General features: G+C 37.8%; 1 protein-coding gene across 1 annotated transcript; it reads left to right on the forward strand.

The window, feature by feature from the left end:
* Window positions 1–5,063: 5,063 nt before the first annotated feature.
* LOC140172087 (uncharacterized) lies at window positions 5,064–6,392 on the forward strand. Its single transcript, XM_072195434.1, has one exon. The coding sequence runs from the start codon at window positions 5,064–5,066 to the stop codon at window positions 6,390–6,392; it is 1,329 nt and encodes a 442-aa protein (XP_072051535.1).
* The last annotated feature ends 14,058 nt before the right edge of the window (window positions 6,393–20,450 follow it).

Raw genomic sequence — 20,450 nt, forward strand, 5'->3', positions numbered from 1 at the left:
ACATGACTCCCAACAAACATTAGATCTATACAAATCTGGTGGTTCGGTGCATTGCATTGTGGGATATTATTACTTTCCATAGCAATGAAAAACTAGGAAATTGAACTTTGTCGTTGCGTGCCCTAGATTTCATTGGGGATTTCAACTTATCAGTATTTCAAGCAGAATAGCAGCAGGTAACTTCTCGCATACAACATTTGTAAAATTTTGCAAAACTCATGATAAATTGCACCAAGAATCACTATTCCAATACAAGGCATGTTTGTGTGCATGTATTCATTTTAATGCACTTTCTTCCTGCATATTCGTATTGATAACGAATATGCATGGAATTCATTACCAAATTCATTTTTTGAAAGTTTGTAATGTACCTGTCGGCGGCTGTATGTAGGCAGATGGTTAAAGGCAATCTTTACAGTACATTGCACTTTTCCCTTTCATGAACATTGGTGTCATTATTACATTTCATGTATTACTCGACATCGTTATATATGACCTTGGGTTATTGAAAAAAATAAAACAAAGTTTCCGTTCAGATTTTGTTTGCAAGTGACACAAAACAACACAAAGCAAGGTATGCATACTCGTAACTTTGTGATTTGGTAAAGGATAGGAAATAGCATCATTGGTCATGTTGATTCAGTACATGATGGTGTGCTAGGCACATTTTACAGATGTTTTAGGTTCAATTAAACATGTTAAATGCATGCAAATGGAATTATGTTGTCATGGTGTCTCATGTTTTTGGTTTACCTTTTAGTGTTTTATGATTATGTAATTGTTTAAGGCTTTCATTTTGTGATAACATGCATTCGTATTTTGTAATACTGAATGACACGCGGTGCCATTTGAAGTTTGAGTTTCTGACGGGCTTTTTAAATGCTTGGGCGTTTTATCGTTTAAGAATTATGTTAAAATGATTCTCCTAATTTGAAAAATTAACAAAAAATCGGTTTCAGCACTAGAAATCATTGTGAAATCTGAAATAAAATACGCAACCGTGTAATATAAGAAAAAATGCCCCCCCACTACAAAATTAATTAATTAATTAATTAGTTAATTTAAAAAAAAAAAAAAAAAAAGTCATTTTTTCATGAAAACAAATCATAAAAAAGAAAAGTGTGAACTGTACATGATGATAATACAAAAATTTATATAGGGTCGAATAAAAATAAAAATAATGAAATATTTTGTCACAAGAATGATGGGCGTAGTGGTATGACCAAAAAAAAGCACTCGAAGGGAGTGTTGTTTCTGGATGCCGACCATAATGCGTATTGGCTTGCTAATTGTGCTAATTATTCACTTTTACACTGAAAAGGTTCTCGTTTTCTCACATAGATGCATAAAGGGGACGATTTGAACGGTATGTAAGTTTGAAGACAATTCATATCATAAACCGATAGGTTACCCCCCCTTTAATGTTTCATTTGGCAAAACAGGATAATTTTTATCCCAAAAAGTTAATGCTGTATTTTTCTGGAATAGGGAGTTAACTGTTCCCTGTGCATTGCAGATTATAATCCATTTTAAAGGGCATTAAAACACATTTTCAATTAAATTTTACTGTCATGTCGTATTAACCAGACAACATAGGGTCTACATAAATAACAACACAATATGACAAAACGTATAGAAATAACATGTCATTTTGGGTTAATACTATCATCCAGTAGTCCAATTGAATGGATCCAGAATAGCAACAAAAAAGATAATTATTTGCAAATGATCAAAAGCGATACCGAGATCGTTATTAATGGTATCTCTTATTAGTGAATACCTGTACTAAAATATGACACATGTTATGATACTTGCGATAAATCAGTACAAAACAGGAATTACGCCTTTAAATTTGTGCGTCGCGATAGCTCAAATCACAATGCTCCACATTGTGTTGAAAGTTCCAAACATATTATGTTTGTCAAATGGTATGAACATAAATCCACCCCGAAAAGTTCAAAAAGTTCAACCACATTCAGATTTATTGCTTTGAACATTGAACATGGAACATATGAAAGAGTTTGGTTTTATATCATGGCTTAGTTTTTTAATGTATAAGTATATTATTTTGAACACACTATTACGAGTATAGCACATATATCTCAAGAACCACAATACCTGCTGAGGTGATATTTCAATAGTTGAATTCCTAAAACTGCATATGCTTAAACAATAAGCTACACCATCATGTTCATCACTTTGCTGTGAATTCTGAAATTCTCAAAAACTTTTTGAAGATTGACTAATTCCTTTAGCATGTTTAGTGCAATTTAAGGGATCTAGAATGAGCGTTTATGGCGTTTCGACAGTATTTTTTGTGGGACATGAGAGCACCTCAGGCGTATCGAATTGCATTCTGAATACGAAGCATGTCTTTCTGATATCAAATAATTTTCATTTTTTGAAATAAAGTTTAACGATGTGCAACAAGTTAAACTCAATTTGCCCTTGCCGTGAAAGTGGCGATTCCATTTGTTTACCGGGTCAGAGGTCATGTTGTCATGCCAGCGTTGTGGTGATTGACCCGGGAACCAATGAGAGTCGTTGCATGTCGCGGGTTTGGGAAATGATCCTGGTGATCAAATCATTGTTGGTTTGAAATCATACAAGACAACATCTAACAAATTTTCTCTCCGATCATCAACCGCCAGTGTGTTTGACTTATCAATATTATCTCAGAGAAATCATCATTGCCGGTAAGCTTATATTGCTACTATTCTGTGCTTCAAGATACATCGTACCCGTACAACAACACTGAGTGTCGTGGTATAAAAACATTGGACTGAACTGAAAAATCTGAAGCAGAGAAACGTCAAAAAAAAAATGCCGGGACATAGGAAGTCAACACAAAGATTTCGGAGACCAAGCTCGAATTTACGCACTTTGAATCGGGCGGTGCCGGTTGATATGGATAGAAATGAGAGACAGACAAGATCGCAAGCACAAGCTATAAGACGCTTGATTAATATCAACAACGAAGATGGAACTGTACCAAGTCAAAACCGTGGTCGAGGTCGTGGTGGTAGGGGTCGGGGTCGAGGGCGTGGCCGAGGCCGTGGAACACACTCAAATGCACCAGCTGCGCTGGGGGCCCCCCCACCAGAAGGTCAAGATGAACAAGAACATGTACCGATACCAGCGGCCGGCGTGGGTCATGAACCAATACCAGGTGCGCAGGGTGGATTTATACAACAACAAGTACCAGTCATGCAACATGAATATGATCAGGGGCAGCAACCAATACCAGAACTTGATTATGTACAAGGAGATCGTGTAGTGAGAATGGCGAGACAAGAAGAAGTGCCTGGACCAAGATCCATAGCTGACCAGCTTTTACAAGGTACATATGCAAACAATAGTATGTTGAATGTAAATAGATCAATGCCCGTGTTGTCATCGAGTGTTAATAACACGATGAATGTAAATGATGCAAGCACAGTACCATTGAGTATGTCATCAAATAATGCCACAAATAGTAACACAGTGAATACGGCAGGTAGATTGAATGATCGGGTCATTGATATAAATACTTTGAATGGTACGGGTGCGACTACTGTGAGCAATAATGCATCAAATATGCTTAGGTTGAATACTACATGTAATGCAGTACATTCAAATGTCATGGATGTGGGTTCAGGGACTAATCAGGTCATTAATTCGAGTGGTGTAAATCCAATCAATACAGCCTTGACAGGAGTGCATATTCCTAACAATAGCATGTCGAGGGGCGTTAGCTCATCTCAAGCGGGTATAAGTATGGTTGGCCAAAATAGCAATGCTGGTACGGGTATAGTCGGCCAAAATGTCAATATGGGTACAAGTATGGTTGGCCAAAATGTCAATGCTGGTACAAATATGGTTGGCCAAAATGTCAATGCTGGTACAAGTATGGTCGGCCAAAATATCAATGCTAATAATTTCACAGGTACATTGAACAGTATTCCTCGTGCACCAGTATTATCACCATATGTGACCATGGATGATATTAGCCAGCATCAGTTAGGTTTTTCACCATTGGTATCAGTGTGCAGCCCTTTGGGGTGTCGGTACCGCAAAATATAAAAACAAAAATAATCAATGGGGATTATGTTGACTTAGCTATGCTATTGGAAAAAATTAGCGACCCAAGCAAACAATTTGATGATGAGCGTGGCATGGCGCTTTCTGTAAATCAAACCGGTCAAATTGTTTGGAAAAGCAATAAGATAAAACGGGTAATCACAAGCATACACTCATGGACATCAGTTTTTCTGGTATTTAGTGCAGTGTATTTAGAAGCACACCCAGGGCGGGTCCAAGAGATGCTTAAGTACATGGATACAGTCAGGACTGCAGCCTCAAGGTTTGCCGGGTGGGGCTGGCGTACGTACGACCAGCAATTTCGCATGCGGCAGCAATTGCAACCCACACGCTCATGGGCTATAATTGATGGGGAGCTTTGGGCATTATATGTCACTGCACCTAGCATTTCTAACTCCAGTTTGGATAACAGGGGTTTCACTGCCAGCGGGCGCTTGGGGAGGCAAAAAGGCTCATTTAGTGGGCGGTTTCGTCAGCCCTTTCGTGCCAGAGAACCATCACGATTCGGTGTGTCAGGTGGGGTCCCAGGCAAACAGAAAATGTCGGGTGAACTCATGTGCTATGACTTCAACAGGCATTCGTGCGCACGCCTCAATTGCAAATTCAGCCACAAGTGCTTCAGCTGCAAAGACCCTGGTCACGGGCTTATCAACTGCAAAAAAGCAGCAAAGTAATCAAATGGTGAAAAGTTTGAGCAAACCCTGTAGTAATGTATGCTTATGCTGTAAATATCCATCGCCCATTAATTTGGAAACTTTAATACCATTGTTGGAACTATATCCAGATAGAAAATCTGCCACGGTGTTGGGGAAGGATTTCGGTTTGGGTTTAAATTGGGCTTTCAAAGGGAGAGGTATTGGAAGGATGCACCTAATTTAAAGTCAATTGACCTAGATCCAGAAAAGGCAAATGAAAAGTTGATGAAAGAAGTACGGTTGAAACGCCTAGCGGGCCCTTTTTCTAAACAGCCTATTTCAAACTTAATGGTGTCTCCAATTGGATTAGTGCCGAAATCTGAACCTGGTAAAGTAAGACTAATTCACCATCTGTCATACCCTGAGGGAAAATCAATAAATGACGGCATCGACCCAGATGTGTGTATTGTAAAATATGCAAGTTTTGATGTGGCAGTGCAATTGGTGATAAGTACGGGGAAGGGCGCCCTCATGGCCAAGGCTGACATCGAGTCAGCATTTCGTCTTCTGCCTGTCCATCCGGAGGATTTTCAGTTGTTAGGGATGAAGCTTAACAATCAGTTCTTTGTTGATAAAGCATTGCCCATGGGGGCATCATGCTCGCCTGCTCTTTTTGAAAAATTTTCAACTTTCATTGAGTGGGTTGTCAAAAGAGAATCGGGGTCAGATAAGGTCACACACTACGCTGATGACTTCCTCTTTGTTGGCACGAAGGATTTAGGTAATAAGTCATCGTGTAACCGACTTGTAAGAATTTTCGAAGAGGTATGTGGAAACTTGGGCGTTCCCTTAGCGAAAGACAAATCTGTAGGTCCATCATCAAAATTGACCTATTTGGGTCTAGAGATCGATGCAGTAAAGCAAATAATTTCCATCCCCAGAGGTAAACTATCAGACATAAAGAAAAAGGTCCAAAATGCGTTAAAAACATCTCCGATTACGCTAAGAGAGTTGCAATCAGTAATAGGGTCATTGTCCTTTGTTTGTAAGGCAGTTGCTCCCGGCAGGGCATTTTTACGGCGACTGATCAATATCACATGTGGTATTAAGAGACCCTGGTGCAAGTTAAAATTAACTGCCGGGGCAAAAAGGGACTTGGAGATGTGGTTACTTTTTCTTGACAATTTCAATGGAACAACAATTATCCCTGAGCAAGCTTGGTTTGTAGAAAGTGATTTACAATTATTTACAGATTCAAGTGGGAAAATTGGATTCGGCGGATATTTCCAAGGCAAGTGGTTTCAGGGCAAGTGGCCAAATGCAAAATTCAAAAATCGTTCAATTGCATGGCTAGAATTTTTCCCAATCCTGGTGTCAGTGGTTTTATGGGGAGAACAGCTTACGGGGAAGAGGATTATGTTAAGATCGGATAACATGCCCGTAGTCAAAATCATTAACAAACAATCGTCAAAATGCCCACAAATTATGAAATTGGTTAGATTTTTTGTACTCCAATGTTTAAAACTAAATCTAGCATTCTGCGCAAGGCATATACCAGGCAAGGTTAATGATATTGCGGACGCTCTGTCTCGATTTCAGATGAACCGGTTCAGAGCAGTAGCACCACAAGCAGAGCCAGCGGCCACTCCAGTGCCAGAGTTTCTTTGGACGCTCTAGTGAGAGAATCTCAGCGTCTTTTACGGGCTTCATTGGCTCCGGGAACGTGGGCCGTGTATAAAAGGAATGTAGAGAAATTTATAGATTTTAGGAATTGTTATCAATTAGGATCAGAGTGGCCAATATGTCATAACCAAATTGTGTCGTATATCTCATTTTATCAATGGAAAAGTGTGCGCCATCGTCAATTAATTCACATATATCGGCAATTGCTTTTGTGCACAAGATCAATGGATGGGCTGATCCCACAGATTCTTTTCTTATTAAAAAATTAAAGGAAGGATGTAGGCGGTCCAATCCTAGGATAGATTGTAGACTTCCAATTAGCCCCATTATGTTAAGAAATATTGTAGCAAAATTGACATCCACATGCAAGTCTGATTATGAGTTAAAATTGTTTAAGGCAGCTTATTTGCTTGCATATTTTGGGTTTTTAAGAGTAGGGGAATTTACATGCGCAAGCTCGAACGGGGACTCCACACGCATGATATCTGTGGATGACATTGAGATTAGAGAAGCAAATATGTTTGTAAAGATAAGGGTTTCAAAGACTGACCAGAGGGGTGCATCAGCACAACTAAAAATTGACAGTTCGTCGCACATAGATTTGTGTCCTGTAAAGGCAATGTTAGGATATTTAGAAGTAAGGCCAAATGGCAGTGGTCCACTGTTTATTCATTTCAGCGGTAAACCTCTTTCTGCATTCCAATTTTCGCATATGCTGAAAGAAGGGGTTAAATTGTTAGGTTTACCCCCCTCCTCATTTAGTTCACATAGTTTCAGAATCGGAGCAGCTACAGCAGCATCTATGAGCGGGTTTTCAGAGAATATGATAAAAACTATGGGAAGATGGAAATCATCAGCATTTCAGTTATATATAAGACCACAGAGCATGATAAAAAATTAACAAGCAAAAATTGTATTACAGGTTACTGCGCTTGTGATAGGCCTGAGTGGCCACTCATGTCACCTGTATGTACATGTATGTACAGGCTATGTAAATATGATTATGAGATATGATAATATATTATTATGTGATAATGATTTAACAAGAAGCATTGTTAATTTCAGGGAGTTAAGCTTTAAAGAAGGTCATCATCTGAGATGGCCGAGTCGGTGTAATGCAAATGGAATGAAGATTTAATAATTATCACTTTTGTATCTGGAGTTTTAGTTTTCAGAGGAGAGAGGAAGTATTCAACGCCACCTTTTCGGTCATCACCGGCTTGGCTGTTGGTCATCGCTGGCAGAGGCAGTGTTGATAATTCTTTTTAATCTGGTGTTTATGTTAGTCAAGTGGTCGTCCCACAGCAAACACGAATAGTTGCTTGCGTTTTTTCTGTTTATTTTCTGCAGGCTCAACGCGTACATGGGTCATTGGGGACAGCATTGTGTACCGGGCTGGCCAAAGCAACACTCAGCTACATGGTGGTGGTGAAGTCCAATGGTTCGGAAAGCCGGGTGGAAAGTGTAGAGGCCTTGTGAACTGGGTGCTATTTCTCTTGAGAACAAATCCATACCCCACTACATTAATAGTGCATGTCGGCACCAATGATATCTTATCAAGTCCTACGTGGGATATCAGACAGAGGGTATTAGAGAACCTGACCGGGTTGAGAGAGGTGTTGCCAAACACCAGAATTATTTGGTCAGATATCATGCTTCGCTTAGGTTATGCAGAAGAGATAAACAGGGGGGCAGGGAAAAAATGCATGAGAAATGTCAACAAGTACGCACATGGGGTCATTAAGAAAGAGATGGGGGGCAATGCTCACATTGTAGTTCATTCTGGAAATTTTACTTCCAATAGGCGCAATGAGAATGGAAGACCCATTTACCTATATGATTGTGTTCATCCATCACCATTTGGCTTGCTAGTGTTCAAACAAACACTGTCAAACGCATTAGTCCACTTTGACAACAGACCTCAGTCCATAGTCTATCCGCCAGATGCTATTATTATAGACGAGGTGTAGGGATTTTTATGCAAAATAATTAGTGAGCAAACAAATTTAAGGGGGGAGGGGGGGGGGGGGATTGTGTCAAGTTCCATATATAAATAAGTCACTTGTGTGGGATTTGAATTCTCTTTTCTTGAATTATAATAATACTCATGTCGTGTAATAACATATTTTATCCTTTGTAACTTCAGGTGACCACCTGTTGAGTCTTGGGACTCACGCCTGGGAGCATTTGACTTGTATACACCAGTACCCTATTGATTGTTGAAATTCCAGCCATTATATTTTGCTTTAAGGATCCCAGGGTTCAGGGTCAAAACACTCGGAATTCAGTCTTAGGGTGGGGGCACGCCCTAGGGCAAGTGTGGATCACGTGTTGGTTAGCCATGATTTTTTCTAGGTGCAACACCGAGAATTTATGCCAGGGTGGGGGCACACCCTCGCGCAGTTATGATCACGTGGGGTTTTATGGAAAAAATTATTGCGGTAGCGGCCACTGCTATAAACAGAGTCAGTCGCTGGTCACTGACATCTCAATTTTCCTGACCTTCATATACATGGCTTTTTACGGCTGAGATCATAGGGACTTGGTGTTGGTCTAAAAACAAAAGTCAATAAATGGTTGTCTTGTTTGATTGCCAACGAGATTGCATTTTTTGCGTCTTTGTGCTTCTTCAGTTTCTCGGTCTTAGGGTAATTCACGATATACAAATTTTATGACAACTTATTAAAATTTGATATTTTTCAAATTTTTGATATATAACAGTCCTCGAAATAATTTTTATAAATCTAATGATATATTCTTAAAGTGTATGTAGCTGGGAGGAAAAGCCGACGATCAATTGAAAATTTTGACCTTTTATATTGAAGATATGGATTTTTTCCCAAAAAGACCTATTTTTTTTTTGTTTGGTGTTTTGGGAAAAAAAATCCATATCTTCAATACGAAAGGTCAAAATTTTCAATTAATCGTTGGCTTTTCATCCCACCTACATACACTTTAAGTATAAATCATCAGGTTTATAAAGTTTACTTCACGTACTGTTAAATATCAAAAATATAAATTTTTAATGATTTGCCATAAAATGTATATTACATTGCGAATTTCAAAAAATCAAAATTATTTGATATCAGAAGGACATTCTTCGTATTCAGAATGCAATTCGATATGTCTGATGTGCTCTAATGTTCCACAATAAATACTGTCCAAACGTTCATACCCCTTCCCTTAATGTGTTGTATTTCTTTTTTTAGTAATAAGTTTTGGAATATAAAAGTTGCAATTTGTCACCATTATGTATTGTTCACTCCTTTCAGGATTTGATGTTGGAACATAGTATCATTTGAGTGACAACATCGAATTCAAATAAGGTGCATTTTGCTTTATATTTTGTCATACCAGAGAAGATGAGAAAGGCGCTACAAAGTTGGAGATAAAATGCAAATACCCGATGAGATGACAAAACCGATCACTGTAATCACATCACCTTGTAACTGTCACTTAGCAGCAACACACAAGTTTACCCCCTTTTTCTGTTGAGTACCCCCATTTCTCTTTGAATACCTCGACAGTCCATCATCCCTCATCGTACATAATCCCCCATGTTCCTAAGTGCTGTCTTAATCATTTACATATTTCATGACCAACCAAAACAAGGGAGTAAGAGAAGATGGAGCTATTCAGGACATTGACTGCGAATAGGAGGGAAGCTAATGAAGCCGCTGTTTTGAAGCATTAACAGAAAAGATAGGAGCTTAAATGTAAGAAGAAAGTAGCCGTCAAGAGTATCACTGTTTAAATCAGAAGATGGAGTAGGATGAGAACACAAGACTATAGTTGAGAAGGGGTAGCGGGAAATGAAAGAGGAAAGAAAAGAAACCCACTAATGGAGATAACGGGACTGAAAAGTGTCTAGAAAACAAAGCAGGCAATGGCGAAGAGTAAACGCGCCGGAAAATGTCGTCGTAAAATTTCACACAGAATGTATTAAGTGAACATGACGGGTAGACAGTGAACGTAAATGGTAGAAACGAATGCCACTAAGTGAAGTGTGGAAATTGAACAAGAAAGAAACGGAGAGGAAAATTAATGAGGATGTTTTTATTTTCAAAGAGAAACGGTAAGTAAGGATGTGAGAGTGGAAAAGAGCACGGAGGTCTGGGAGGAGAGATGCAGATGTGTCTAGCACTTGGGGAATGGTAGGGATGGAGAAGAAACAACAAGATGTGATGAAATGTTTCCGGAAATAGTAGAAGAAAGTAAAGGAGTAGAGTTCTAATGATAAATGTTTTGGCTAGTTAAGAACATTTTCTAGATGGATTGGTTGGGAGATGAACATGGAGTGAGTTCGTCACATTCTACCCAGCAGCTAGCTCAACATTCTGAGCATCACGGAAGAAAGAGGAGAGCGAAGGAAGATGAAGATGAAAGGGAAATAAAAGAGGAATGTGAGAGTTGAGAAGATTGATAGGGAGGTAGCTTTGGATGCTTTAACAATCAGAAATAAAGGGACAAGTTTAGGGGCAATTTAGGTACCGATGTAGCACCCTAGGCATCCGTAAGCTACATGTAATTGTGTGCGCCCAGAACGTACTGGTATTGGGATTAATGGGGCCACCAGGTTCTAGATGTAATTTGGAGAGACATTTTACTTCCAGGCTTGTTTAGATGGATTCAAAGGCCTTGGCAGCGATATAGACAATTCTAGAAAATGTGTGCATTTTTGTGTTACCGAAACAAAGGCCGAAATGGGAAGACAATGCTTGAAGAAATTAAGCGCCCTGGCCGCTTTGAATTTCTTTCTGCAACCTATGGCCGCAATATACCTGATCTTATAGAGTTAGAGTTAAAGGTTAGGGTTTAGGGTTAGGGTTAGGGTTAGTGTATTGCGGCCCATTATGGTTACAGAAAATAAATATGCGTCCCGGCCAGCATGCCCAGCTAGAGAGAGAACCAGCAAACACAAAAACGTTGTTAAAACGTTTTGAACAGGTTATATCAGTGGGTCATCCGATTGGGGGGGATATTTTACGTTTGGGCTTTGGTAAAAACGTTTTAATGACATTAAATGTCGGGTTTTATAAAGGTCATGAAAACGTTTTAAACGTTTTGTATGAAAACACCTTGCAACAACATTTCGTGTTGCCAAATATTTCGTCAACACATAAATAACATTATGTTAGAATATGTTTAAAAAATATTTTTGTTATGAAAACGTTTTATATACCAATACATTTTATATACCCTTTATATATAAGCCGACATCAACATTTTCTATCCTTTTACGAATAATGTTGAAAATGTTTGGTGTTTCCTGGGAAACTGGTCAAAGATATACTAATATTAATGAGCTTTCAGTATTTTCCCCGGTGTTTATAGTTATTTGGTTAAGAATGGAGCATGCAGAGACATAGCAGCAAATGCCCAATCAATGTAAGCTTACCACTTCTTGCAATACCATTGTCCTTTAACATAAGTTTATATATCCATTCTCATAATTAGCTGGTTTAGAATTCCAGCAGAAACACATGGCTCTCTACCAGTGTCGTGTGAAGAAGTGCTCTCATGATAAAATTGTAATGATTATGAATATTTAAATTACGATAAGCAGCATATAACCTTTTTTCCCATTAACTAGCCATAATGTATCTTGATTTCTAAATACGCCACACGTAAAAATAGCGGACAAGAAATTATTGTCACTAATTATCGGATCATGTACCCTTATGGGTGAAAATACAATCATGGAGTCATCAGCAGCAAATTTATTTTCCTAACATATTGAACTAACAATCCACATACGGGTCAAAACAGTAAATTTCCTGCCATTTTGAAAAACAATTTCTCCAAATGTTCGACTTGTATTATTTAAATACAAGGAATATCATGCAATACCAAATATATTACATGTAACACAGTGAAACGAATCAATCTCCATTTTGTTTCAGACCTATTTTGATGTGTTTTTTTTTATTGGCTCCAAACTGTTCTAGATACTAGTACGTCCGTAAGACAAAAATATGGAAACGTCAAATGATCATCTGACGTCAGTCGATGATCACCAACCTCATAGGCAAGGGTCAGCCTATTTATATTCATTTCATAATCACACAAAGTGGTACGGGGCAACCTACTTTGCTGCAAACTCTCTGAAGTTGCATCAGCAGATAGGCGAGGTCTGCTTGGTTCACTGTTGACAAAGGACAGTCTTCAGTGAACGGCTCTTTTCAGAGCCACCAAACCTTTAAGGATTATAGGCAATGTCTGCTTGCTCACTGTTGATAAGGTGCAGTCTTCAGTGAACGGCTCTTTTCAGAGAACCAAACCCTTTACATTAGCAGATAGGCGAGGATTGCTTGCTCACTGTTGACAAGGGGCAGTCTTCAGTGAAGGGCTCTTTTCAGAGCCGCCAAACATTTTACATCAGCAGATAGGCGAGGTCGGCTTGTTCACTGTTGACAAGTGTCAGTCTTTAAGTGAACGGCTCTTTTCAGAGCCACCAAACCTTTTACATCGGCAGATAGGCGAGGTCGGCTTGTTCATTGTTGACAAGGGGCAGTCTTCAGTGAACGGCTCTTTTCAGAGCCACCAGTAGGCAAGGGGCGGCCAACATGTCTCATTCTTAGGTACTTTATCCTGAAGAAGTCAGAGCTTTATATCAAACATTGGAGGAAATTTTCTGATTTGACAGTGTGGAGCTGAACCCAAGTGTCGACTTTCGACCTTTTCACTAAATAACGATATACATAATTGACCATGATAACGATTAGTGAACTGAATGATTGTGCAGCCAATAAGAATAAATGCACAAAGTATATGTAATGAAGTAATCAGTGGTAATAAAATATATAATATAGCTTGGTCATATCGTATGACATGTACTTACACATGTACCCGAGAAGTTTGACCTGGCATGTTTGACCTGATGGCTTCAGGTCAACATCATGCGTGACCTTATGACCTTTCACCTCTCAAAAATAGTCTCTTGTCAAACATTCTACTGCTATGCAGACAGACTACAGAGCTGTATGGTAAGGCACTGTCAAGTGTCTTGTGTCTTGTAGCGTATTTATTAGCAATGATGAAAGCCCGAAGCAATTCTTGTTGAAGATGAGTTGCCACTTTGCTCTTGACTTTGCATCGATATCCACGTCTGTGTATATGATGTACTTATTATTCATGCCATGTAACAATTATAGGCTGATAGATTACAGTGCTTCTCTTACGCATACTTCGAGGTGTAATGATTAGTATTTAATGATAAACATGATGAAATAATCATTATCTTATTATGTAATTATGTGAAAGAGTCTACTCTCTTAGATCAAAATTCCCATTGTCTTAGTTAATTAATGAGGGTTTACTTAAACTATTATTTCGACGCTCTTATTTCTTCGTCTTTGTATCTCTTGCTCATATCATATATAGTGGCATAAACTTACACGAAAGCCAGCGAAGTGACCAACATAACAAACAAGTTGGACAATGCAAATGCATAAAGTTGGTATGTTAATTTTTTATGTTTAAAGGCATAAATATTAATTAATAACAGTACATCAAACATATACGTGATTCGGTTCATGCTCATGTTCATTTCATTTTTTATAACTTGTAAGTTGTATCTCTAAGAAAGTGTCAAAATCGTGTTTTGAAGAATTTGTTTATGCAAATCGCTTAGTATAGAGTAAATGTCTTCCAGACTACATCAACAGGACATAAGCATGCAGATATCACAGTATTATGTATCTACGCTAGTAAACGAAAGATATCATCACATGAAGTGAATGGAATTTGTCTTTTTTCTTCTGTAGATATAAGATTTCAGCATTTAATGGGTAAGAGCGGACGCATACATAAATATATGGACAGCCAAAGTTGAATTCGCTCACTAGCTGCATCGTTGAGCTCTAGCTCGCTGTATATAAGCACCTCGAGATGAGTGATGATTTGGAGCTAAATAACCGACACGTGAAGATAGATAGCAACTTAGAAATGCATAGATAGATGGATGTGAGAAGAGAAGAAGGCAGGCAGGCTGTACATGAGGCAGGCCGCGGGGCCCGGGTTCTTCAAAGTATACCTATCTCGGTCTCTCATCAGCCTTAGTCACAACAAAACGACTCCTCTGAGCGTGATTGTCGGCAAAACAGGGTTATGTCTGTAGATAGTGATGAAGGGGACCGGGGATCGTTTGGCTCCGAGGAGGGTCCGCCCTTACCCGCGCCGAAAAGGAATTTCGCACCCTGAGAATTAACTATGCATACATATTAGATCACGCAAAATCGGATATGGAGGGCATGAAAAGCGGGATGTTTGCAGACTCCTGAAGTAAAGTAGTTGGTGTGTTTCCTAATTCTCTCACATTGCTTATCATGAGAGAGTTGTGGATCGGGGGGTTTTGTGTCGTGATATGTGTCATCCAAGCCGGGGATTCTTAATATTTTATGCGTGATAAGAAATTGAAGAATATAAAAGTGGTTTCAGAAATTGAAGAATATAAAAGGGAAACTGAATGTAGGGAAATTCTGAAATTAAACAGCAATAATAAAAATTAAAATTAAATGTTAAGAAAACCATGACTGAAATCCCATGATATATTAAATATGATGGGTTAGAAAGGTTCATCTTTGGTTGGATTATCATTATATTCGTCATACCAATATATCACTCAACTCTCAAAGTAATTCTGATATTTTGTCAGACCGCAACGCAAGGGGACAGCTATACATTACTAAATCATTGTCGATAACATGTCACGAAGTAGCAGCAATACCTTAGTCAACCCACTTTCATCAAGTTCCGATTTAACAATTTTGGCTGCTGCCGCTACCGTTGCTGCTATCTTCAGTAGATGACGACAATTGATGAAGTCGGAACTAGAGTGGCTCCATCCACTCACTATACATGGCGTCGTCATCGTATACATCATCAACCCATGTTTATAATCCACCACTGCGGCCAATTTGAGTCGCCGGTATATAACAGTACGTGAGCCCGAGCGGCGGACCGACAGCTGGCATGTGTATTAAGGCATTTTAACTGAGTTTGACATACGATGTATCATTGTATCATGTAATAAATATGAGCATAATTTGACTCCGGGGGGATCGCATCACTCAAACTGTCAACCCACCGTTCCGCTCCGCAAAGCATACTTTATTGATATACAGCGCATGCGTATGGGTTTCCCTCGTGAGGTTTAGATGAGGATGAAAATCGACATTACATCTCATATCAAATATTGTGTTGTCATCAACGTACATTATCCTGCCTATATGTCTCCATTGGTTTCACTTAACTTTGAGGGAGAATGGGAAATATAGGATTGTAATATGTATGAACATATTTTGCATAAAGGTTAATACCGTCTGTTTTTGTGATGTTTAACAATGGTATTACCATATCAATATGATATGATATGTCTACCCTTACAGGGCTGACACAAGAAGTCATTCGGTGATCAGGATCAATATCCAGTGACGAATACATGTCAGCGAATGTCATGTCATGTGACATTGCGATGGTGTCGTAAATCGCTGGAAGAGCAAAAGGACCTCAATCTGAAGAGTTACGATATTGTCAGACACAATGATGATGACTATATAATTGAAGACCGAATTAAAAAAAAGACTATAGTTTGCGTATGACATGTATGACGTCCTGTCAACCAGACCAAACATGCCGTACTGCGCAGGCCAACAACCAATCGCGCCGCGCCTTTGCCCTGACGTCAGACGCAAATTAGTCTTTTTAATTTGGTCTTCAATAAGTAGCTAGTTTTCTATTCATACAAATTAAAATAATTGTCTAGGGGTAGACAGTATAAAGGACATCAGTCAAGAAATGGTGACACCCTTGACATATTCCAACTAAATATTATGCCAATGGCCAGAATATGAAGTTAAAGGAAAAGGGTGGTTGCGGGGTTAACAAAATGTTGATACCGACTCATTTTTAACCATGATACCTTTAATCATATTAATCCAAAGAACTTTTATTCTTGACACTAATCGATTCTACAGAACCAATTCTAACCATTTATCTCACCCAATACATATAACTATATAAATCTTTAGGCTAGTGTACCTCAGTTTTGTACGTTTTATTAATTTATTCATAATTTTTGTCTCTTTTTAAAAATTCATTAACATATATATATATATAGATGAAAACAACAATGTTTTAGGCTTCATTGATACCACAATGTACAACACAAACATCTTGGTTTCTCAGGATTCGAAAATGACAAGGAGCGTCATCTCGTTGTCTTTATATCTCTTTCATCAATATTCACAAAAGATGGATGAACCTGTCATCTCTCTCTGTATAAACTCTCTCTGTATTACAGCACTTTCTATAACATGCGAGAAGTGGTAAAAATGTGTTGTATGTTAACAATCATGTTGGAATTATACTTTTGATTTTGTATTTCTGTCTATAGTCTTTTCCTCTGTGTCTTTTATCTGTAATGATATGTCTTTCTGTCTCTCTCCCCTTTATTGGTCTGTTTGTCTCTCCCTCTATCTTCCCTCTCCTTATTTCTACAACACTGCAGTTAGACAATGCCTGGTAATCCGGTGAGTGGTAAAACTACATTGTTAACAATTTTGTTGCAACTTCAAGCTTTGAATTTTTTTTGTCTTACGAATGTCTATCTGTCTGTCTGTCTGTCTCTGTCTCTGTCTCTCCCCTCCCCATCTTTATTTCTACAACAATGCAGTTATTAGACAATGGGAATCCGAGAAGTGGTAAAACTACATTGTTAACAATTTTGTTACAACTTCTTTGAATTCCGTATTGTTGTGTAATGAATATCTATCGTCTGTATGTTTGTCTGTCTGTCTGCCTGCCTGTCTGTCTGGGTGTCTGCCCAGTCTGTGTGTATGGGTGTCTGTCTGTCTGTCTATTTCTGTCTATTTCTGCACTGAAAACTTAAACTAGACAATTGCAGGCTGGACTATAGCTTTAAACTAGTCAAACTGGTTAGTCAAGCCTGCTTGACTAGCTTAAGCTAGTATTTCAAGCTAGTCAAGCCTGCTGGACTAGTTTTCAGCCAGCTGGACTAGTTTTTGATTAGTCCAGCTGGCTTGACTAATGTGATTTGTCCTGCTCGACTAGTTTTCAGGATTGACTGGCTTAAGTTGGTAAATGAAGATGGACTTGATACCGACTCATTTTTAACCATGATACCTTTAATCATATTAATCCAAAGAACTTTTATTCTTGACACTAATCGATTCTACAGAACCAATTCTAACCATTTATCTCACCCAATACATATAACTATATAAATCTTTAGGCTAGTGTACCTCAGTTTTGTACGTTTTATTAATTTATTCATAATTTTTGTCTCTTTTTTAAAATTCATTAACACATATATATATAGATGAAAACAACAATGTTTTAGGCTTCATTGATACCACAATGTACAACACAAACATCTTGGTTTCTCAGGATTCGAAAATGACAAGGAGCGTCATCTCGTTGTCTTTATATCTCTTTCATCAATATTCACAAAAGATGGATGAACCTGTCATCTCTCTGTGTATAAACTCTCTCTGTATTACAGCACTTTCTATAACATGCGAGAAGTGGTAAAAATGTGTTGTATGTTAACAATCATGTTGGAATTATACTTTTGATTTTGTATTTCTGTCTATAGTCTTTTCCTCTGTGTCTTTTATCTGTAATGGTATGTCTTTCTGTCTCTCTCCCCTTTATTGGTCTGTTTGTCTCTCCCTCTATCTTCCCTCTCCTTATTTCTACAACACTGCAGTTAGACAATGCCTGGTAATCCGGTGAGTGGTAAAACTACATTGTTAACAATTTTGTTGCAACTTCAAGCTTTGAATTTTTTGTCTTACGAATGTCTATCTGTCTGTCTGTCTGTCTCTGTCTCTGTCTCTGTCTCTCCCCCTCCCCATCTTTATTTCTACAACAATGCAGTTATTAGACAATGGGAATCCGAGAAGTGGTAAAACTACATTGTTAACAATTTTGTTACAACTTCTTTGACGTATTGTTGTGTAATGAATATCTATCGCATGTATGTTTGTCTGTCTGTCTGCCTGCCTGTCTGTCTGGGTGTCTGCCCAGTCTGTGTGTATGGGTGTCTGTCTGTCTGTCTGTCTGTCTATTTCTGTCTATGTCTTAATCGCCGCTTTCGCTCTGTTCTTCTCGTTACATCTCTGTACAATGGTAATTCGAGAAGTGGTAAAACTACATTGTTAATAGACTTACTGCAACTATATACTTTGAATACTGTTGTCTATAGTATATCCATGTGTCGTGTCTCTTATATTTGCTGGTTGCAATGCAATGTCTTTCTGTCTATAAAACCATAATAATACTCTGTGAATTGTAATGAGAGATTGAAAACAAAGTGTAATAAACTAATATGAGATACAAAGAAATTTCTGTCTGTCTATCTGCATGTGTCTGTCTGTATGTATGTATCAGTCTGAGAATCACTCTTGCTTCTCTCTTAGTTCCTCTCTCTTCTCTCCCCCTCTCCCTCTCTCTCACCTCCCCATATATCTCTTAAGACGGGTCACTTATGCAAAAATCAATTGTGCATTTTGCAAGCATTTCGCAGAAAGGTATGACAAGCTGAACTTGATCGATCTGCGGAAGTTATAACGAAATACTGATAAATCTGCCTTTGTGATAGACCTTATGATAGTAATTTAGTGGGTTGTTTATAGGAATTCATGACAGGTGAAAAATGCTTGTAAATTTAACCTATTAATAAAAATGAGATTTTGATTTATATCACCGGACAAACTTAATGAAATTTTCTGATTAAAACATTAAAAAGCTGGGAGACCATCACGTCATATTTGAAGTAATTCGTTGTATTCATGGTATTGTTCTTGTTTTGTCATTTGAAATGCGTGTGTTGCATTGTTCATCCAAGTTTCCATGTAGTGTTTAAATTTCATTTATAAATAACAATATTAAGAAGAAATATAATCAATCCGATCCTTCTTCCTTAGATTTCGATCTTAGTTGATATCAAAAAAATATTTATTAATGTCTTATCTGAATATGCTATAAATTGGTTTGATTTATTTATATAAAAGGTCACAAAAATAGGAGTTAATGACAAAAAGAGATTTGATTTTGGTGACTGATTTTGCAATCATACAAGTAGAAATATGTAATGATGTATGAATATACATCATTACACTACAAGTAGAAATTCGAGAAACATTGAGAGTGTCGCTGTGTAGCAAATCACACATTATGACTTAAGTGGCTTTTTACTTTAAATTTTGCTCTAAGGTACTATATAGCTATATAGCCTGTAGTTTTTCTAAATTTGTATAATTATATTATTGAAGTGATTTGTTAATCTGTATATTTAATGTGAGAAAAATCATATGAGAATCAATTATTTTGAACTGAATTTAATTAAAAAATATAATTACTCGATAGGCTTTTCTGTAAGTTGAATGTAATCAATAAAACAAGGATTTAATGTCCATTTGATTTTTGGATGTATCCTCTTAACAAAACTGCATGTCCATCCATGCTAAAATTGTCGATTCACACAAAGACACACAAAGACATATTCTAGCTCTTAACACTTGATTTAAGGTTAGCAACTATTTTAAACTGTTGCGATTTGGTTGTTCACATCATCTTGCGAATGGCAGTGAGCTTTGGTAAAAATTGTATTGATCATTTCATAGCGAGTGTGTAGAAGAATTAAAATATCACAGATATATACTTTTGTAGATCCTGTGGTTCTTGAGTTATGTTGTAAAGAGGGCTGAAACAACAACACTTTTGTAAAACGTACATAACTCATTAACAACAATAAATCAGGCAAGTTTTCAAAGTTTATGATTTGTAGAACTGTTGCAAAACATCAAAGTGTTTTTTTTTCAATAATAATTATATTGATTTAGATAATGAAAATGTTGCTGCTTCGACCAGCAATACTTCATCTACCCTTAATTGAGATTTCGATACCATCAGAAACCTACACATAATGTTTGTGTGCATACAGATTCAGTCGTTTAACAAGGACATCATCCAATTTGTATATTATATCTGTCGGCAGACATACAACACAGTGGTCAACGGGGCAAT

This window comes from Amphiura filiformis, chromosome 15 (assembly GCF_039555335.1).
Source record: "Amphiura filiformis chromosome 15, Afil_fr2py, whole genome shotgun sequence".
In the NCBI taxonomy this organism is placed as follows: Eukaryota; Metazoa; Echinodermata; class Ophiuroidea; order Amphilepidida; family Amphiuridae; genus Amphiura; species Amphiura filiformis.

Coding starts and splice junctions, on each gene's coding strand:
- LOC140172087 (XM_072195434.1), top strand. CDS start 5,064: ATGGTGTCTCCAATTGGATTAGTGCCGAAATCTGAACCTGGTAAAGTA.